The 23,468-nt window shown below is 27.6% G+C and overlaps 2 protein-coding genes and 3 non-coding genes across 10 annotated transcripts; 3 read left to right on the top strand and 2 right to left on the bottom strand.

Annotated features, from left to right (window-relative positions):
* Positions 1–7: 7 nt before the first annotated feature.
* Positions 8–3,020, bottom strand: LOC724705 (A-kinase anchor protein 14). Its single transcript, XM_016913139.2, has 5 exons — positions 2,851–3,020; positions 2,652–2,792; positions 2,389–2,574; positions 2,182–2,319; positions 8–2,080 (listed from the first exon to the last, which is right to left on the bottom strand). The coding sequence occupies exons 1-4, from the start codon at positions 2,995–2,997 to the stop codon at positions 2,200–2,202; spliced, it is 594 nt and encodes a 197-aa protein (XP_016768628.1). The 5' UTR covers positions 2,998–3,020; the 3' UTR covers positions 8–2,080; positions 2,182–2,199.
* Positions 3,021–3,041: 21 nt separating this feature from the next.
* Positions 3,042–23,298, bottom strand: LOC724660 (protein furry). 6 transcript variants are annotated; one of them, XM_026441875.1, is made up of 45 exons: positions 23,181–23,298; positions 22,494–22,580; positions 22,317–22,358; positions 21,803–21,979; positions 21,550–21,734; positions 21,289–21,482; positions 21,003–21,212; positions 20,721–20,928; positions 20,498–20,635; positions 20,155–20,389; positions 19,677–20,080; positions 18,831–19,542; positions 18,579–18,749; positions 18,277–18,466; positions 18,001–18,177; positions 17,084–17,230; positions 16,616–16,786; positions 16,370–16,519; positions 16,062–16,231; positions 15,725–15,996; positions 15,477–15,631; positions 15,071–15,234; positions 13,757–13,966; positions 12,695–12,831; positions 11,041–11,145; positions 10,745–10,879; positions 10,407–10,675; positions 10,206–10,332; positions 9,928–10,118; positions 9,151–9,788; positions 8,913–9,078; positions 8,529–8,838; positions 8,136–8,439; positions 7,512–8,020; positions 7,117–7,425; positions 6,856–7,024; positions 6,250–6,422; positions 6,094–6,168; positions 5,281–5,454; positions 5,049–5,186; positions 4,784–4,965; positions 4,525–4,717; positions 4,199–4,456; positions 3,627–4,128; positions 3,042–3,544 (listed from the first exon to the last, which is right to left on the bottom strand). In XM_026441875.1, exons 2-45 carry the CDS (start codon positions 22,534–22,536, stop codon positions 3,381–3,383), a joined length of 9,753 nt encoding a protein of 3,250 aa, XP_026297660.1. In that variant the 5' UTR covers positions 22,537–22,580; positions 23,181–23,298; the 3' UTR covers positions 3,042–3,380. The 6 variants fall into 6 exon arrangements, with proteins under 6 accessions (XP_026297660.1, XP_026297662.1, XP_026297663.1 ...); XM_026441877.1 differs by having other exon boundaries at positions 4,796–4,965; XM_026441878.1 differs by having other exon boundaries at positions 13,757–13,915.
* On the top strand, positions 11,288–11,360 carry TRNAA-AGC. The gene has a single exon. It is a non-coding gene; the product is annotated as a tRNA-Ala (tRNA).
* On the top strand, positions 11,596–11,668 carry TRNAA-AGC. The gene has a single exon. It is a non-coding gene; the product is annotated as a tRNA-Ala (tRNA).
* TRNAA-AGC lies at positions 12,422–12,494 on the top strand. The gene has a single exon. It is a non-coding gene; the product is annotated as a tRNA-Ala (tRNA).
* Positions 23,299–23,468: the final 170 nt, after the last annotated feature.

Here is a 23,468-nt window from a genome sequence, read left to right as displayed (position 1 = left end):
CTTCATCTTTTTTTTTTTTTTTTTTTTTTTCCTCTGAAAGTGCGGCGCGTGTGCCCGTGACGTGGCCATGTAAGGGCTAGGCGGGGGTGCTGGTCGCTAATTTTAGTACGTCTTCAGGGTTCCTGGAGTCGTCGGCGAATCGGCAGCTGGTGATTCAAGACGTAGCCTTGCACGTGGGTACGTGTCTCACCGTTCACGCGCGACGGACATCCCCCTTCTTGTTTCTCCTCTCTTCGAAGGAGGTCGATTTGTCCACTCCGTTCACTCCAGATGTGCTGTGTCTGAACTCACCCAATATATTAGACATATTGCTCGATATGAATGAATTTGAAATTACTTTCATTTTTTTCAATTTATATGAAATTAGATATTCTTAGAACGATTGTTGAAAAACAAATTTTTAAATTAGATTTTTTTATAAAATTATTATTACGTATTTTTTACCTATCGCATTTAATTTCTCAAAGATATTTTTTTAATCGATATCTTCAATTTAAAGGCATTTCTTGATTTCAAAAGGAGAGAAAAGAGAAACGGAGAAGGAAAAGCAAGGAATGTGTGTCTCTTTGAGAAGGAGTTAAAGGGGAAATGGAGGAGAGGTAAACGAGATCTGGCGGCGGCTGGTGCAGCGGATGTTTGAAGCTGCTGAAAGTGAGGCGGTGGTTCCTTTCGTGTTCTTTCTCTGTCTTTCCTGTTACGTTTCCTTCATCAGTTAGCCACGATCGCGGTAAAACATGGTCCGCGGAGGAAGCACCTCGGCGGATGTGATGTTTAGGACATAGCCCGGACAAAAAAGTCTTTCCGTATAAATAGGCAACAGTGGTTGGTCCCTGTTGTATTGATTTTTGACCTATATATTGATTGTTTGTCAAAATATAATATGTATTTTTATGTTCACTTTTTTTTAAAATTAAATGTTTGACTAGAAATATTTATTATTTCTTTTATTAAATTAGACTTTAATTTTTTGTAATATTAACAACATACATAGATAATGAAACTGTAAATGTATTGGTAAGACGATTACTAAAACTGCACTTGTTGGCTCGCTTCCACTTGTGTTTCAGTAGCCAATCTTTTTTGACCTGCAACCTGCTAAGTCAAAAGATACTGTAATGATTACAATAACAGAAAGGGAAATATAACTTTTAACGTGCTAAAGTTAATTACAAATAATTCATATTTTTCTTATTAAGTATAAGTATTAATTAATATTTAATATAAGTATATATTATATATAAGCAATTGTTACACGTTGATGAAATATAATATAAAAGTACGCTGTAAAATATAAATATATTTTTATAAGATATATATATTATTATCCAATTAGTAAAATTAAAAAATTACATGACACGTGAATCGAGACAGATATGCCCGACACGTGGTTGTCGATATTCCAGGCTCCTGCCGAGAAACTCAGACCTCCCAGTGTCATCCGACCACCATGTGCATGAGTACTCGGTAAAATCTCTCTCAGGTTTTGAAATTGTCTTCTATTTGTCGTAGTATCACCAAAACCGAATAGTGTGTAAAAAAACACAGAGAAATCGTCCGAAAGACCAACGCACGGATTACACCTCCTCGGTGTGCTCGATGGAAATTTAAATAGATTCTTTCGAAGCGACAAGTGCGCGGCATGTACTCCGCGGGAGACTTCGAAATTACTTTTTTTACTAAATATATTATATAAAAAAAATAATCTATAAAAAAAAAAACTAAATAAGAATTGTAAATAAATATGATTAATGAATGAGAAATGAGTTCATATTTTAAAAATATTATATTTTAATATAATTCATGCCAGCCGGTAATTGTAAGCGTTTTAAGTCACGCTGAAAACAATAGTTGCCATAGTTGTATTTTCCTTTGTTGGTTGTCACCTGCTCTTACTGCTTAACCAATTGGAGTAAACTTATATGCGTCTGCCATTCAACCAGAAGGCATGTGCTCCTTTTAGACGAATATGATACGCTTACTTTTACGACACTTTGCATATGCCTCTTAAATTCGTTATTATTTACTCTTGCTAAACGCTTTAAACATAATTAAACTATAATTGCACAACGTATTTTACTCACTGAAATCAATTAAGATTTAATATAAAATATGTTTTAGCATTAAATCATATAATATTATAACATATGTCATGTAATAAAAAAATAATTTGTAAAAAATTACTAGTTAAATTAAAAGCTATTAAAAATCAATGGTCTTGAATACTATTGTTTTCATATCTAAAATATCATAAAGCCATTTAGGTCTAAAAATCATATTTAATGAATGCTTAAATTGATGTCCTTCAAAAACATATGTAATCTAAAAAAAATAAATAAATATGTTATATAAATTTATTTTATTATTATATAGATAGTAAAACTAACTCACATCGGCAGGATAATGAGGTGGATAAATGTAACTTATTGCTACATAAAAATATACATTGACTGTGACCATTGGTTCGGGAAATTCAGGAGTAGGTACACTCCAAATAACTTGATATGTGAAAATTTCAACTTTCTGTTTATACTGAAGACCAATAAAATTTATATGAAACATCCAATCCTTTAAAGCCTATAAGAATGTTATGTAAAAATATTCAACTAAAGATTTATTATGAATAAACAATATTATTATAAATAAATTCTAACTGATAATGCATTCCACGATTTCATTTCACTTGTTACGGATTCTAATCCATTTCGTGAGTTGAAACTACCACATGTAGCCCATTCATTACCAAAATAGCCTAATTTTCGAAAACTTATATCATTGTCAAAAGTGAGATCACCCTGTTTCGAAAAATTTATATTATATTATAAAATTAAATGAAAATAATTTTTTACAAACCAAATTATCGATTATTGAGAATGTATTCAAAATTGCTTGATTAATGAATCTTTTAATAAAATCCGTTATAGTACGATAACTTTGATATTCATGATCAACATATTCAAGTCGAATATTGAAATGTGATGATTCTTTACATACAAGCATATTTTCAGGATTTTAAAATCGTAGAAAAAAATATTTGTCAAAAATTCGAGTTTTCAAAAATTTATTTCACCGAACTTACATACGTCATTGCGTTCGTGTTAAAAAAAGAAACGACAAAATCGATGATTTCGTGCTTCCGCTCGTGCATATTTTCTAATTCCTATGACAATTACATCGCGATATATATACATGTGTGTGTGTGTGTTGTGGGTATATGTAGGTGTGTGTGTGTATGTATGTGTATATGTGTACGTCTATAATTGTATACATAGTTGTATACAAGATACATGAATAAAACGCATGATACAATTAAATTATATGAAGACTTGAATTTAAACAAATAACTGTCTATAATATGATATAACATTAAAATTTATGTTAAATTAACAGTCATTTTTCGTATTATTAGGATGCTCATGTTGAGATCGTGCTGCCTTTGTTGATGCTTCCAAGCCTGTAACAGCTGCTAAAACTTGGAATAAACTTTCCATCAACCTACTAAATATTTCCGACATTTCATCGTCTTTTCGTGTAACTACAAAAATATCTAAAGAAAAAAACGATAATTAATTTTTGAATTATTTATCTATTTCAAAAAAATTTGATATTAATATTTTTTAGTATGTTACCAGATCTATCTTGTCCTAAGTATTTGCAATACATGTTAACAGCAGTTGTTACATCATCATCATCATGAAAAGGATCTCCTGGCCATTGTGCTCTATGTAATCTTACAGCTTCAAGAGCAGGAGACCATCGTGCATTTCTAAGTAGTTCTGCTACACGAGCAACTTCTTCAACAGCACCAGTACCGGGTAAAGGACTAGGACTAGGTGTTGGAGTTGGTGTCCCTCTTTCACTTTCTGTACTTTCTTCCAGCGCTCTGCTCAAAGCAACTTTCATATTTGCAATTTCTGCAGATATATCTTGAAGTGGAATTTGTACATTTTTTGCAGCATTCATAAGAGTGCTTAGCATCTTGTTTGAAGCTTCAATTAATAATAATAGTTGAAGATGAAGTTTGTAGAGTGCTCTACCTAAATCTAAGAGCATTTCTTCAAGACCTGTTTCTGTTGTATGACTACCACCTAAGGCTTGAAGTTTTGCTGTTGCTTTGGCTGCTTCTAAACACTATGAAAAATAATAAATTATAAATTATAAAAAATTAATAATTATATATGTATATTTAATAAACAATTACTTCGGTAGCATGATCTTTCTTATCAAGAAATGTTTCAAGATGTTCTTGAATTTCTAACATTCCAAATCGTAAAGATTCGTTTAATCTTTGATTTGCAAAAATAGCAATTGAGAACCAAATTAAAGGTGGTTCAGCTTTTGAGCTAAGAAGTTCCGCATGACTAGATAAATGATAGCCTAATTGAGTGGAGGCAGGACTGCCGTTACACAATAAGGCACTAGCTTCTCGTGTGAGAGTAACTGATTTACTGCTTACATCCTGAGAATAATAATATATGATATTAAAAATTTAATATTAACATATAATAAACAATGTATAATATTTACCCTTAAAATTCTACTCAATAATTGGAAAAAGTCTAAGGTATTGTACAGAGATTGCGTGATAAGATTTTGAATCTGTTGACGCCAAATTTCTTCTGCATCATCTCTTACAACTTGTCTAAAAGGCATTAACGCTGACAGATTTGGCGATGCATTACAAGGTGTTACATCTCCTAAATCTCCTGCACTAGAACCACTGCATAAAAATAATAAATAAATATCAATAAAATAGAACTTTTATTTATTTTAATAAGAAACTTACGATGTGTCAGACCTTGTCGAAGAATCATGACGTGTACGACTAGGTATTAGAGATAAAGAGGATGGTGGAAACATTCCAGGAATATTGTTTGTTTCCTGTCCTGTTCCAGAACCACCAGGTACTTCATCTAGAGGTGATTCTGAACCAGCTTCATCATCTGATGATTCTTCCGTAACACCGCGCTGTAATTTTAATATATATTCAATTATTTTTCATTTTATTTCAACTTATTTCAACATACTATTTAAAATCAATTTTTAAATACCCGACTAGTGTGTTTACTAGATGATTGAGTCTTTTCACTTAAACTTTCTTCAAATTGCCTTATACTTGATTCTCTTTCTTCTCCTTCGCTAAGAGGACGACGCCTTACTCCCCAATTAAAATTATCCGTACTTTCACCCTATGATATAAAAATTAAATTTATTTACATTTTAAAATTGTATTGAATTATATAAATAATATATGAGTAAAATATGTTAAATTATAATATTTACCTCAACACTTTCACTTTCATATTCAAGAAAGTCAAAATCTTTAAATACGCCAAATTGTTCATCATCTCTTCTGGAGCCTCCACTTAAATCATTATTTGCACCAGAAACTTCTTCTGTTGAGGAAGCCATAGATGATTGCCTTTCCATTAAATCTGAACTTTGACTGAATATCACCTGTATTAAAAAAGTTTATTTTTAATTAAAGAAAATAAATATAAAAAATTAGCAACAGAATCTTTATCTGATATATTTTAATTTTTATCTTTACTAATGCTGTGTATTTTAGCAATTATTGTGCATTTTTGTGTTCAATATTGAACTTTATATATATATATATATATGTCGATTATATAGAAGTAATGTAAAAATTATAATAATGCACGCGCAGATTTGTATTTTGTATATACGACATTTTTTATACAATTAACATGCTACATAAAGATATACTATACATTTATAATCCTACAAAGATTGAAATACTTTTTTTTCATTTTCAAAATTTTGTGCAAGTTAAATTATTTGCACGAAGCATATAAAAGCGTGAATATAATTATATTGATAGGACATCACATGAGTATGAATATAAATAGATGTTTTTTATTCTTGTGATAATGAGTGCAGATTGCGTTTAAAGAAACCTGTTACCTTGCTATATAATGTCATTGAACTAATGTGTTCATCCTAAAAAGGAGTATAGAACCAGAGTCAGTGAAAAAATACCGATTTTTTTCTTTAGACTATTGGAATTAAATATATATATATACGTAATACACATTTTTTCGAGAAAAATTTCCAGTTTAAATATAAACTTACAGATGGACTCTTTGGTAATCCAACACGTTGGCCACATGTTGTTAGAAGATTTACCAAACATTCTCTAACACGACCCTGAAATTTTTTAGATTTAGATTTTTATATTTATAATACCATATTTATAAATTTTAATTTATATTTTATTTTTAATCTAACCTGTGACATCCATGGTCTTTTCCAACCAGAAACAGCATTACTATCAGCTGGTGAAAGGGATAATGAACATCGAGGAGAAGTAAGCGATTTTTCCTCAACACCCTGACGTATTAACCATCGTCTACCAATTACTGGTGTTTGTGATAAATCAAAGGTGAAATCCATAGTTCTCCCTATTTATAAATAAAACAATTTATCTTTATGATAAGAAACATAAGAGAAAAATTAGGAATAATTAATTAGTTACTAAATAATATTCCTTAAAATACTTTTTACCTTTTCGAAAAATTTTAAAAGTTGAAAAAAATAATGCGTTTGAAATATAAAATGATAAAATAAAAATTTATAAATAAGATTTTTTTGAAATGAACTACATAATCGTAATATGATATTTAATTTTATAATTTAATTTTGATTAAAAAAATAATAACTATATTCCATGAATAATTTACAATTTATTCTTATTATTATTTTTATCGCAACCTGAGCATCATCAGATAAGCAATCCATGCAGTGAGTGTTTGGCATTGCAAGAGGAAAAACATAACTTAATAACTTTTAACGTTCACATCCATGCAAAAAATGATTTAAAAAATAGTGTTTTACCGGGTAATTCTTTTTTAGTAAATATCTCAGTATCGGTAAAGCTTGGATGTGGAGATGCTATTGAAGATTCCCAAGATGATCCATGTACTGATGTAGGTGGTGCTACCAAAGTTGAGGATCTTGTGACTACCAATTTTAATATTTTAAGGGCTTCTTTCCAATGAGGACCCTAACATTACATTTATTATTCTATAATTGTTTGTGAAAAAACTAAATAAAAATGTGATTTATTTTTTTAGCATTTAAAATTTTTATATATACCTCAACATATTTTGAAATCACTCTAAGAAGTTCAGTATTGATTGGTTGTGCTGCTTGTGAAGCTAAATCAACATAATGTAACATACAATGTATAATACTAAGTACAGGTAAAGCAACACTTCCTGGTCCTTTTTCCAATACTTCTACCAAAAAAGCAAGCATATTGAAACTAAGATGAGCATATGTATCATATAAATATTTAACGACGCATTTAGTCCATTGAAAACTTTCTTTGCTAAAGGTACGTCGACTATATAACGTCATAACAGTACCCAAATTTTCTAATTTTTTTCCTTTTTCTGCACTCATCTATAAATAAAAAATATATTATATATATAGGAACTTTTTAATTATAAAAAGAATTATATAATAATATTATGTATAATAATAATTACTTGTGCAATGTTTTCTGCACTTCTAATACACAATTCATTAGCATCTTCATAATTTAAAAGCATATATGGAAGCAACGATACAACGTTCATTGGAAATGCAAGACTTTGAGTAGGATCAACAACTGGTAAATCTAATAATGGTGTAAACTGAGATAATAATGTTACAACAGGTTCATATGTATTAGGACTGGTACATCCTTTCAATAATAATGCATGTACACCAGGAAATGAGGTCCATCTTAGTTGTTGTTGTAATTTTTCAACTTTATCTCTAGCATCTGGTCGATCCAATGGTAATCTATGAAGTACACGACTAAGTAGTCTCAAAGCTAAAAGAAATTCATGTTCATAATCTGATTCAAGCAAAGATACTGATAACCAGAATAATTGTGCTAATATAGTCATTTTATCATCTTGTGTTGCAGAATCACCCAATAATTTTAAAGATTGAGCCGATCTCGATCGTGAAAGATTAGAATTAGGATATTTATTACATCTGTTATCTAATTCTATAAAGAAAATTAATATAGTATTACGCTTTACAATTAATATAAATATTACAATAAATAAAAATATATATATATATATATATATATATAAATAAGATATTCAGATATTACAAACCTTTTATTTCACTTGCTGCTGAATTCCCACCACTTGATTTTTTCATACAATAACTAACCGAATAACTAGTACTTCTTGTGTGACCACCTTGATTTAAATGAGAAAACATATGTGGACCAGCAGGATATCCATTACCTCCTCCTGGACTTCGTTTTCCACCAATCAAACTGCCTGAAGCAGGATCTTTATTATTTAAATTTGGAGTGGATTTAAATATTTCTTTCATAAAATCAAGGGGTCGAAAATCAGATTCTAATGAATCGACAGCTGCTTCAAGTGTTAATAACAGTTCTGTTACATAACCCTATAAAATAACGGAGTTATAACTATTGTAAATAGATAATATATCTAATATTTTTATATTTAATACTTAAAATTTAAAATATCACATACTTGCATATCTTCTCCTTGTTCAGCAACCGTTTCTACTAATCTAGACAGAATATCAGATAACATTCGAGATGTTATAGGAACTCGTAATGCTCTGAATACTTGAAGAGATCTTCCGGCATAATGTCTAGATGAACAAGATAAACCTAATTGTAATGCAGTTTGTGCCCATCGTTGACTAACCAATGCATGGGGTAAAGAATCTCTAAAAACTCGTAATACATGTCGCAATAATACTGTTAATTGTTCAGCACTGCGAACCCACCAGACTTTAGAAGTCATATCTTCATAATTCCACAATGGTTGATTTATTCTATTAAAAAAAATATACTTAAAAATATTTAACAAATGTATTTTATAATATATTATAATTATCTATAAATATACCTAGAAGCTAAAAAATTGATTAAAGATTTGATTACATCTTGAATTGGCATATTTGGACCTGGTTGTGGACCAACCCAATTATTTGCATCTTCTGGTGTAACAATAACAGGTGGTACTGTGTTTGTTGAACCCGATGTTGAAGGCCAATTATGACACACTGGTGATTCTATGATATCAATTTTTATATTAATTTCATCTATTATAAGAGTTCATAAAATTATAGAAAAATATTTCTCACCATATGTATGAGAATTTGAATAATCTTTACAGTTGTCCATAATTGAATGATTCACATGATTCATCGATAACGGAGGAGTAGATGTTGAATTAGGAATAGGTGAATGAGTAGGTGTTCCATTATTAGAAGAAGGAAATGGTGGTGGAGGAGGAGGAGGTGGTGGTGGTGGAGGTGCTGAATTAAAAATAGAGGATTCTGGTGGTAGAGGTGGCGGAGGTGGTGGTGGTGGAGGTGGAGGTGGAGGAGGAGGTGAAGAACAAGGTGGTGGTGGTGAAGATGATGGAGGAGATGTTGTAGGAGGTGGTGCTGGAGGTGGACCATATAAATAACTGTCAAATTCTGGATCGATCTCAGTAAAATTATGCTCAAGTATTGGCAAAGCTGGAGTAGAGAGCCCTAAGCCCAATTGTTCAGTTTTTGATGCTAATAGTACTCGTGCTACGCCGAGATGATCTCGATGATCTCCAAGGACAACCAATAGATTTAACAAAAGACAACGGCAGTGATCCCTTACAAGAGGTCTTGAATGATCCAATCCAAGAAAAACTATATGTAACATTAAAGGAACATGGATAGCCCAATCAAGTTGTATACCATCAACGATAACATCAGTAAGTAACATAACGGCAATATTGCATCTGCAATTTATAAAAATAATTGTAAATATAATAGAAACGTATATATGGAAATATTCTTATTTTTTATTGCAAATAAATTTTTTATTATCTATAAAGATTATATGCAAGTTAGATAAAATTATAATATAATGCTTCTTACCTATGGAATCCACTTATAGGCTGTGAACTATCTGGTAGATACTCTGTTAAAGGTGCAAAATATCCACCATATTCAGGCATTGGTAAAGGATGTGGCTGAGGAATATCGAACTTTTCACCACCACATGATATTTTTCCATTTACTCCCGCGGGTCCATTTCGTGTACCATAACAAGATTCATCTGTAGTTAACTAAAATTAAATATGAATTATATATAAGAATTTGTAAAACAGAATAGAAATAAATAGAAACAGAATATAAAATAAATAAAAATATACTTCGGCTTCTGTCGTAGGAGTGGACAAATCATCCGGAAGAATTGGCGGACCGCTCGCAGTCCTTGTTTTTTCTGCCCTTGGGGTTTGAAATCCAGCGAGTGCCCGTAATGCAGTATCAGATTTGGAACTATGAAATAAAATATATGTTAAATTAATTTCTTTGAAAAAATATTATATAAAATTGTCCGATATGAATCTTACCCGGTTTTAACAGGATCTTCCCCTGAATGTCTTTTAGTATGAATGGTACCTTTTTCAACGCCTAAATCACGTGGAGGATTTCCAGGATCAGCAACTGGAGCATCACTATGAGAAGAAGCTTTTCTCATACTGGTTAATCTATAGAAAGGTGGAGTTTCAGTTCTTTCAATTAGGCAATTTAATGTTTCAACTGTTTGCAATTCAATCATCATTTCATCTACCAAACGATCTGGTCGAGCTCTTGCTAAATACAAAACAACGCGTTTCGCCTATAATAGAATTAATAATTTAATTAATTGAATAAAAATAATAAATTTTCTAATGAAAAAGTGACATACATATGGAAGTAATTCTTGTGGAGCCATTCCAGAGACAATAATTAAATAACGAATGATTACTTTTAAATTATTAGGCCAACAACCACATAAAGTTGCCCAAAGTTCTTCCATTTCTTTAGGATGCTCATCAGAAAACTATAAAATAAAATTTATTATAAAATTATTATAAAATTACTAGTATGGTACATATACTAGTATTATAAAATTAGTATTATAAAATTATCATAGTATTATAAAATTAATATTATTATAAAATTACTAATAATCAATCAAATGTTACATTTTATATATAATACCTTAGCAGTTATGTAAAATAAATTGTTCAACACCATTTCTGTTGCTTCAGCAGTACCCCAACCCTCTCTTCGTGCTCCACTGCGTGATATATCAGTCGCATAATACTGTTATGAAAATATTTTAAATTGTAAATATTGATAAAATAATATTTTTTATTATATATAAAAAAATTATTAATCATTTAAGTTTTTATATTTTTATTTAAAATTACGAAATTATACATATATAAAACATAATAAACTAAAGGGGGGCGTAGCTCAGATGGTAGAGCGCTCGCTTAGCATGCGAGAGGTACCGGGATCGATACCCGGCGCCTCCAGAAATTTACTTTTTTTTTTCATTTTTTTTATTAAAAATAAATTACATATGGTAAAAAAAATGGTAAAGAAAAAACTAAATCAATAAAAATGTAGTTTAAATAATAGAGCATTCACTTTATATACAAAAAGCACTAGATTCGATACTCGATATATTTAAAATTCATTTTTGATCCTTTCATTAAAATTAGATCATATTGATATTTCAATATAGAAAAGAAAGTAAATTAAATCGAAGGGGGCGTAGCTCAGATGGTAGAGCGCTCGCTTAGCATGCGAGAGGTACCGGGATCGATGCCCGGCGCCTCCAAGTGGGTTTTTTATTTTTAATTAAAAATAAATTTTATTCATTTTTTCAAAAAAAAAAAAAAAATTGATTATTAAATGCATTATCATTGTTGAAAACTAATAAGCACTAATAGATGATTATAAAAGTATTAATATAATAATAGTGATAAAATTTATAATAAAATAAATTTTTGTTTCAAATTATAATTGCAAAAATTTTATAAAATAATATATAAATTTTAATAAAATCATTTAGAAACACTATTATTATTATTGTTATTATTATTATTATTGTTATTATTATTATTATTATTATTATTATTATTATTATTATTATTATAAACATATATTATACAGAAACAATGTTATAAATTGTTTATAAATTATTTATATTATATAGAAATTGTATGCATTATATGTAACATTTTAGTCTATTTAATTTAAAAAACTAAATTATTAGTGCTTTAATATATAAATAATATAGTAATAAATGATGTAATAAATGAATAAACAAACGCGTTTCTATGTCTGATATTTCCTATGTTATACTACTAAATTATAATTCTTTAATTCTTTGTCTAGAAATTTTTTATTTTTGATTTGAAATTGATTTTTAAAGATAAAAAATAATTATAAGAGACGTATTTTAGATAGACTTATAGTACTTGCTTGCGAGAACTACTAGGATCGATACTCCAAAATTGTTTTTAATCCTTTCACTAAAACTAGATCATATTGGAGATTCAAAATGATACTTGAAATAAATGAGAGCAAAGGGGGCGTAGCTCAGATGGTAGAGCGCTCGCTTAGCATGCGAGAGGTACCGGGATCGATGCCCGGCGCCTCCAAATCTTTTTTCTTTTAACAATTAAAATAAAAAAACTTTTTTTTTCTTTGTATATTATAAAATTTAAACTAATAATGATCATCAAATATTATATTTTATATTCAAAATTTTTAATTATATACTGATTAAGATTGATATTAAATCAATAACAATAAAAAGATTATTTTTATATTAAATAAATGAAAAATCTATAAAATTTACCTGATAATAACTCAATGGGTTGGAAGGTGGTGGTACATTTGGATCCACTAATTCCATATTATGTAACCAAGGTAACAAATACTGAAGTAACAATTGTCGAACTTCTCTTCTAGCTGTTTGAAATCTATGTGTAATTTCTGTAAATGATACATATATATATGTATATATATTATATGTATATATGATAAAGATTAATATTATCATATTTATTATAATTTTTTTTTTTATAAAATTTTTTGATTTAATGTGGATATCTGACATATGAATCAGTTTTATATTTGTAAAGATTATTCATTTTACGTATTTTTATTAATTTTATTAATTGATAAATGAATTTTTCATTGAAATATATTATTAAGAAGTATATTATATCAAGTATAAACAATAATCACAAATCTATTTAATCTTTTATTATCGTCATTAGTTACTTTATTACATTATTTATTATTTGATATTTATTTATCACTTTATTATTCAATATATATTGCAAAATGAAAAATAAAGAAATTTTAATTTTGATTTTGATTAGATATACAAGTATATACTTATAAATAAGAGAATGTATATTTATTTATATAAAGTATCATTTAAAGTCTATTTAATAATAATATTCATCACTATTCATTAGAAATAGTGATTTAAGATTAAGTGATTAAGATAATTTAATAAGACAAAATTTTCTGTGCAAATATACAAGATAAACTAGAAAGATTGAGGTTGAGTCATAAATGGATGAATTATTTCTAGCTTACTACTAACAAAAGGTTTGAACTGTTTAAGACATGTTTATTTGCAATGCTATATGAAAACAAAAAATTGAGAAATCAAAATGAATAAATAAATAATTATAACAAATTATAAATCATAAAAAACTATATTTTTAATAATTTATATTAAAAAATAAATAAAAAAGTATCCTACATTGTTCTCTCATTTTTCACACTGATATAATATTTATCAAAAAATTCTTTGAAAAAATGAAACAATTTCAAAATTTCAAAATTTTGATTAGTACATGAAATATTTTATTAAGAATATGAAATGAAAGAAAGATTTACTCACCACTGAACATAGGCATTGTTAGCTCTGGATGAAGTTGAGCGAGTTGACGAGAAAGATACATTTGATTGCGACAATATGTAGTCGATAAAAGTACATCAAGAGTGCCACCCCTAATTGTACCAGTTGAGGACATCCCACCGATAGGATTACTTTGTTGTCCTGGAACAAAAGTAGCAGTGGTTGATGAACCTCCAACAGGATCATCCTGACCTAAAACAACCGATATCATTATTACGATATTGTTTTACACCAATATAAATGTTAATTACATAGTAATTGACATTTACAAAAATTATAATTAATATTCGATATATATCGTTTATGATCATTATTCTGAATGTGTTGATTGCACGAACTTTTTTAGAGACATTTATAGACATATTAAAATTAAAAAATTTTTAATTAAGAAATCGCAAAAAAAATATATAATATATATATAATAAATATATAATATATAAAATATAAAATATAATATAAAATATATAATAAATATATAATATAAAGAAATATATTATAAAAGAAAACCAACTATATGATATAAATTTCCGAAATAATTTAGCGCAGACAAAAATCATAAAAATGTTGTTGGTTGTCTCTACTGTTTTTCTTTATTTTAATATGCCTGCGTATTTGTTTAAAATTCTCGCTTTTTTAAATGTAAGTATAAACAAATTGAACAAAAACAAAAAAAAATGTATATTTATTTATTAGTATAATTTCATTAACTGAATTTAAAAAAATATAGTTTCAGGAAAAAAACAATACATTCCGATTGTTGGAAATGGCGCAACAAATTTGCAATTTGTTATTCAATAGGAATTTTGGAATAAATCTTATATTGTGCAACAGGACAAAATTTTCGGAAAGCAATAAGATACATATTTTTAAAATGATTTCGTAAAAAAAATATAACTCAAATATCGAGAAAAAGAAAAATGTATATAGATTGAAAACCGATAAATGATTTTAATATTAATATCTTTATCTTAAATAATTGATTTATAAAATGATAAAAATTACATTTATTTTTAGCTTCCAATTTTGTATGATCCAATTGCAATTACTACAAATACAATTGCAATTATATTTACAAAATCATGGAAAAAATTTCACAAACTAAATGTAGAATAAAACACAATAATTTAAGGTATATATAATTTAACATATAATATTATTATATAATAATATAATATATTATATAATAATAATATATAATATTATTATTAAAAATGAATGCATTATTGTGAAATAATATATAATGTTATTTTTTCGAAGATTGAATCGAAATGAAATGAGCAAATTTTATAAACTTACTAGTTTCCGGTTCTGTAGCTGGAAGAGGACCCACGTTTCCAAAAAATCTTTGATCCAATAATTGAAGAAGTTGCAAAGCTGCGTCATGAACAGGAGCACGTGGACAGCCGGTACTCATCAGAGTAACGTTGATGATACTTGTGTAATGATCACAAGGATATTCTCTATAAATTAATATATATAATATTCTCATAATATTCTCTATAAATATATATTATATATTATTTATATTTATTTATAATTATTCTTATGTAAACAGACAGTTAAATCTTTTTATATTCTCTTATAATTTGTATTAAAATTTTTTTAAAATTTGTATTAAAAATATTGTATTTAAATTTTTATAATTTAAAATATTTAAACATTTGAATATGCTAATAATATAAATGTATAAATAATAATTAACCTTGCGCTAAAAATTGTTGCTAAAGCAAGAAAACAACCGTCAGCTACTTGTGGAGCACCAGTATAACATCGATCAACTACCCAATCGAGAAGGGGTCCAATATCGGGATTACATTCTAATAATAAAACTACTGTTTCTCTAGCAAGGGCATAGATCTGAAAATTTTTGTTAAATATATAATATTTTGTTAAAACATATAACATATAATATCTGGAAAATTATACATTAAATGTAAATTGTAAATTTACTTTTTCATCCTTGCTTGCTAATAATAAATCTAACCACTGATAAAGAATTGCTCCTTCTTCAGAAAGTGATTGAGGATTGAAACAAGGACCACAACATAATAATCCGCTCATAGCTTGTAATGCTGAAAGCTGTAATTCTGTACAAGATTTTTCTTCTTCATGAAGTGAAGATATACTTGCAAGTGGTTTTCCATAAGGACCTGACCAGCTAGCAAACAGCATAAATAAGTTTCGTCTTAAGTCTCTTTTTAATAATGTATGACATGTTTCCACTAAAATAAAAAAAATATAAATTTCAAGTGTTTATTATAAATTTTTTATTATATGAAATACTTACGTGAAAAACTCTTGATCATTTTTCTAATAAAATTACAGAAATGCAGCTTAATATCACGAACTGCAGGAGCTTCTTTATCAGTTTCATTCTCTAAATATAAACGGGCACCATCGATGTATTCAACAAATGTTGGATGAAGTGATTGTGTTTCTCTATCTAATACTGCAGGACTATCAAAAATAAAATAATAATAATAAATAAAATATATAAGTTATAATATAAGTTATAATACATACAATTTTCTAATAAATTTTTTAATTCAATAATTTGAATGTAATAATGACAATAATTTCAAATCGATTACTAACCAAATACCAAATGTTCCATATTCAGCAATCAATTCCAGTACTCTTACTAATTGCAATCTTAATGCATCTCTTCGTCTCCTACGTCTCATATTTTCTTGTTTACGATCAACTGCCTCACGAATATAAGGCACCAATTCTTCCATTAAATCTCTAAAAATAATAATTATTCATAAAAACATATTACAATAATAATTATTCATAAACATATTCAAATAAGTTATGTATAATAGTTATATATTTACTTACTTCAATGCATCAGCATTTACTTTTCCAATTGCTTGCACAGCAGCATCTCTAACATCTACTACTTCGCATCTCAATAAAGGTACTGTTAATTTATATAAAGCTGCAGGACTTGCATTTGTACCAGGTGATTTATTATCACCTCGTTCAGCAGATAGACTATCCGGCGATGAGCTATGAAGAAATTGAAATTTTTCAAATATTAAACTCTTTGAAATTGATATGTTAACATATAAATCATACGCGATTGATAAATTTTCAATTAAAGCAATTGGGAACGGTCGTAAGGCTAGATAGAGAGAATAAATAAAAATATATATACAGATTCGTGTTAGCACAGTAGTTTCAAATAGCTAAAAGATTTGTAAATAAAGAAAACAGACTCATGAAATTATTGTGCAAATTACCAACGACCGTTTAATCCCGTGTGACTTCGAAGCATGGTCGTTTGCTATGGTTAATTAGGCTCACCTGGTCCGCTTATGCCTGGTGTAGATGCCGGAAATGGACGGAACGGAGAAGCGACCCGGCAGGGTCTGTGCCCCGCCGAGATTCTCCAGGCTCTGACTCAACTCCTTACTCATGCACAACACACCAAACTCCACCGTATGCTGACCACTAGAGTATGCAATACAGTGTACCACCAATGCTCCTTGTATCAGACATTATTTACTGCTCAGAAACTACTACTCTAAGGTCTAAATGTACATGTGCGAGATAATGACGAGTAGCATGCGAGATAAAGAATGTTACAGAAAACTAAAGCAAAGAAATGTGCTTGAGAAAATATATGCAAAATTGTATTTCGCTCCCGAGTGCAAAGCCTTGGTAGAAATTGGTGCTCTTCTATTTCATATACACCTTATTGTTATTAGTATAACAATAAATTCCTGGAGGTGATGACATAATTCGTGTGAGATTAGACGATCTTGCAATATAATAGATGTTAGGGATATAGATGCCACGTGCATTCACAACAGAAAATGCATATCATAATAAGTTATGATTCACAGAATATTGTACTTTAATTTTAATTGAAAATGTATATGATAAATAAACACCGATAAATATTTCCGTCGTACACACAGACATAAGCAGACAAGACCCCACACCAATTAATACCAAATAATATTACTTCCACCTGATAATCCAACATTTCATATAATGCCTAAAGCTCTAATGACTGAACTATGAATTTCATCATTTAATATATGATTCTAATTTAACAATGATTTGTGCATATAAATTTAGAGTTGTATAACATACATTAAACATTAATCTTTTTTTCTTTTTTTCTGATATAATGATTTTTTGTAGTTTAAATAATATTATAAAATGATATATTATGATAATAATGTTTCTATAATGATATTTAAATACTAATTTACCTTAAGCTGAGATCTGGACTAGCACATCGTACCACTGGACTTGGCACTGGTGGAACTACTCTATATCCAAAAGTTAGATAATTTTTCCAAACATGCATATACATATCTCTTTCGTTCACAGGTTTTCGAACTGCGGTTGAACTTCGTAAAAGAGAAGCTCTATTGTCATTCACAGGTCTAAAAAAAAATAGAAATTTTTATTTTTATTAATTAATTATTAATATTAATTATAAATAAATATAAATTATTTTTAGAAAGTTATAAATGTAGACTTACGTAGGATCGATTACTGAGAAAAGAGAATTTATTCGAGTAAAAACAATAGGCCACGAATGTGCAACTGCAGTAGAACATAATGTTAGTACTCTATCCTTTTCTAAAAATGCGAAAAGACAACTTCCCCATGGATCTGCCCCATTTAGATTTAAAGATGAAGAACTTTTTGTACTAGTATCATCATGTAGACCTATAATTTTGTTATATAAAAATGTTATATAACTGATGAATAATTTAAATGACATAATTGATAAAATAATTTAAATGAATATATTCAAAAATATTTATTCTGTCATCATTACCTGCTGTCCATATACAACTACTTCTTTCAGCTATCCACTGGAGATCAACATTAGAAGTAGAAGCTGCTGCTGCTTTTTCAGCAGGTGGTAACATATGATAACATTTTTCCAAAACTGTTGGACAACAAGCATCTATTACATCAATAACAGGTTGATCATCTTCTAAACCTCCTACATAAATGTTTTTTTATTATTTAATATTTAATATTATTATTTAATATATAATAATTTATAATATAATAAAATATTTACCTAATGTTTTTAATAAATGTTTTACTTCGCGTAATATATGAACAGCTATTCTTCTTGGATAAAGTCGACAATTACAAAGCATTACCAATGCAAATCCTTCTACTAGATGAAAGACACTTGAAATAGGTTCTATTTTTTGTCCTGATTCATTTTTTTTAATACTACTATCTGCGCGTATATTTGTTCTTGCATTATCGACTGACTGCTCTTTAGATCTTGTACTAGGACTTGTTAGTGCATTTTTCCAACTTGTAAGAAGTTGAAGAAGCATTCTTAAACCATTATCAACAAGTTGGGGAAAAGTATCTTGAACATCTCTAGCAAGAAATTGTGTAAATCCAAGAACAACATCTTGTCTCCAATCAGGAAAGTCTAATACTAAGGTTTGTAGACTTTGATATGCTAATCCACGAAGTTCTTCATCCATATGAACAGTTAAACGAGATAATAAATCTACTAATTCAGCACCAGTCATTCCATCAGGTATTAATCGAGGAACTGCAGCAACGCAAGTTCGGAAAAGATCTATTCTAGGTTTTCGTTCTCCAGTGATCATCTCATCTGGTTCTTTATTCATATTTTGTGTACTTGTCATCATAAGAGGTCTACCATAATGAACATCTAAAGCACGTAATATATCAACAAATACTCGTCGAACATGTGGAAAATACGAAGACATTCCTATACTTCTTGCAGTATCTTCTGTTAACATCTAAAAATATATTAAATCTTTTAAATAAAATATTATAGTCAATATTTTAAAAATAATAGGCTAAACAATATAATAATATAATATATATATATTAGTATTTATTAAATTTATATAGAATTATTTACTATACTTACTTTGTTGAGAAATGTTTTCTTAACTCGCATAGTATTACCGCTTGGCAATACACCCATAGTACGAGGCATAGGTGGTTCTCCTTCTTTTTGTTGCAAACTATCAGCAACAACCAAAAAAGCTCGAAGTCCAATACTCATACGTTCGGGAGTTAAAATTATTTTTACTGGTCTACCCACGGATAATAAATCAAATACAATTTCTCGCATTGCAAAATCCAATCTTTCCTGTGCAATGAATTGAATGATTTTAACAAAAATATTTAGTGGAGTATCACGTGGTACTACTGCCTTTGAACCTTTTGGAAATAAAGAATTTACTATGCTTTGTAATCTACTTTGAGTAGCAGAATTACTCTCACATTTAATACGAATCATGTATACCCACAATAAACGATATAAAGCCTCTGAAAAATAAATATAATAAATATTTAGATTATTTTATTATAATATACAATATTTTTTATATAAAATATCATACCCAAGGCAACACGACACATCTTAGGATCTCGATTCTTTAAATGTGAAAGACACATTGCTAAAAAATAATGCCAATTTTGCAAAAAGAATGTTTTTTGACTAACACATAATAAACAAGTTACAAGAGGAAAAAGAGCTAGTCTATGTTTTGACTTTGTACACATATCTAATGTCGTAGAATATAACATTTCTACAAAATTTTTTAAACAAGGTACATTAACTTCATTTTTTACAGCCTAAAATATAAAAAATAAATTTTATTATACATATATATATATATATATATATATATATATATATATATATATAATATAAATAATAGATTTGTAATTTTATAAACTTACAGCAGCAACAGGAACAAGTATCTCAACAAAAAGTCCAGCCAAAGCATGTTTAACATCTTTATCTTTGACTTCTAAAAAATATTGTGCACATTCTTGCATAAATTGAAATGATGCCTCAAATTCTTCTATTGGTACCATCTATAAATTTATATATATATAAATTAATATTTATACAGTTTTGGATTTATATATAAAAGTAAAAATATTTCAGTTTTTTAATTACCTTTACTCTGAAAAATTTCATTCCCATTAATAATGAAATAATGTTTTGTGTAATATGAGGTCCTGGTTCTTTAACACGTAATTCTTTTAATTCGACCATAAAACGTTTTCTAACTGACATAAAACGAGACTGTGCAAGAACTCCTATTACTTCTGCATAAAGATCAGCAATGATATGAATGTTTGCTGCATTTGGCTCATTTTGAATACTATAATATAATTTTAATCTCAAATAAAAAAAATTTTTAACATTTTATAAAATTCTTATTATATTAATTCTTACCCTTCTCTATATTTGAAATGTTTAAAAGCTATATTTTCAATGTAAGTTACTAAATCTTCATGGCCAGGGTGAAATGGTAATTGACGTAAAACTTCTATTAACATTAGGCAAAATATAAATTCTACTGCAAGATCTCTTCGTTCTTGAAGTAAATCTGCTTCACTTTTTTCAACAGTTTCTACACTTCCTGATACTATTGTGTACATAATACTAAAATAAATAATTATTTTAAAATTTTTAATGATAATAAAATAATAATAATAATTTATATAAAATATATTTTTACCTTTTTCCTTTTTGATCTTCTTTACCTGGTTTTTTTTGATCACTACCTTGATCAACTAATTGGCGTTCATACCAATTAAAAAGTGCTCGTAAAATAGAAGGCAAACAATGTTCCGCAACTGAACCAAATGCAGATAATAATTGATCAAATTGTGGATCTTCTCCTCTTTGTAAAACTTTTGAAAGTGGTTTTTCCTATAATATATTTGTTGTAAAAATCTTATCTAAATAATTATAATTCTATCTAAATAATTTGACTTACATGTTCTGTCATTACAGCTTCCATTTTTTTTTCTGCTTGAGTGGTGAATTCTGCAAATAAAGTACGCATCACAAACTCTCCAGGTCTTAAATCCATATCTCCAATTTGTTGTAGTTTCACTGTTTCTTTTTGAGCACCCCAAGGCAATACAACAGTTATTGCACTCACTCTACTGGAACTTGACTCTAAAAAAATCACAAATCATAAATATTTATTTGCATTTCATTAGCTCACATATGAATTATACATTTACCATTGCCAGAAACTGAAGTACTGGCAGTATGAATGCTAACAGCATCACTACTTTCACCTTGTGTTGTTCCATGAACGGTAAGTAAATCTTGATTAGATTCAGGTATATTTTGAGAAGATGATTCTGCTGTAGTTTCATGTAATCCTTCGCCATGTGTAACTCTGGCTTCAGAGGCTTCTGATAAAAATGAGAGATTTACTCATTTGAAAATTTTTATTTTAATTTTTATTTTATTTATTAAAAATATATTTTTTTAAACATATTATATGATATTTTATATATAATATATAAAATATCTTATGTTATAATATTTAGAAACTGTTACTACTATAGAAACATTAGTTTTAATACTAGTAATTCTGCATGATAGTATAGACTAATAGATGAAGCCCCATTCTGTAACGTAACAGATGCCCACAATGAACATTAACTTAATTATATTAAGCTTGATAGTTGTATTTTCTCTATATATAAATTTGAAAAATATTATCAATCAGTAAGAAAAAAAACATACCAGGTTGAGCCTCATTTCCAGGAGTTGGTTGTGTTTCTCCTCCTAATATGATTTAATTCATTTTATTTTAATTTTAATAAATATAAATTAAATATATATATTAATCAAAATATACAAGAAATATCACATAATAAAATTAAAAAATAATAATAAATTATAAATATTATATTTACTAACCTTCTGTCATATTGTTTAAATATGCCTTATTTTCAGGCAACATTAATGCATACTAATGTCATACTGCAGATACATAGCATTTTCATTCTAAAACAATAAAGAAGCTATGTTATATAAGATACTTCTTTTAATATTTATTTTTTCTAAAAATAAAAAACATAAAAGTAAATGAAATATATAAACATATACACATTTATAAATATATATATTTAAATATGTACATATATGTATATATATATATATATATATATATCTATATATATATATATATATATATATATATACACATACATTATTGTTTATTCTATTTCTCATTCATATATTAACATTGACATTAAATATCGTGATATTAATGTATAATTTTTCTAAAAATAATGTTTATAATTAAAATTAAAAAATAAGACAATTATATTTTTTTATGTATTGTCATAAATATATAATAATTTCTTAATATTTTAATTCATTTATTTATGTAAAATAATGATATAATATATATGAAAAATAAAAATTATTTAATTAAAACGTAATAGAACTGATAAATTGCGTGAAGCCATAACCTGAGACAAAAAGTGAAAATATTATAAACTGATAAAACAATATAAAAATTTCATTAAAATGTTAAATTATCATTATTATTAGATAATCATTAAATGATTTAAAATTATTAATAAAAAATAAATTATTTACCATAAAATGCCATAAAATCGTAATTTAATTCTAAGTCTGACGTTTCATAAATGTCCGGCTTGATTCGTATGTATTCTTCACAGTTTCATATTCCACACGTTCCTTCATTTAACATTATTTTCATTATTGCACTAGAGAATATTAAATATAATTATTCGCTAAATTCATAAAAAATGATATGCAATATAGTTATATTTACTTGTATTTTTTAATATTTTTAATTATAAAGTTTATAGCATAAAATTTATTATTACATAATTACGATATCTTTCAATTAAAATAAATACA

The sequence above is a fragment of the Apis mellifera genome, linkage group LG7 (assembly GCF_003254395.2).
Source record: "Apis mellifera strain DH4 linkage group LG7, Amel_HAv3.1, whole genome shotgun sequence".
NCBI classification, from domain to species: Eukaryota; Metazoa; Arthropoda; class Insecta; order Hymenoptera; family Apidae; genus Apis; species Apis mellifera.
Note: the sequence above shows the minus strand (reverse complement) of the source record. Positions and strands in the feature narration are given on the sequence as shown.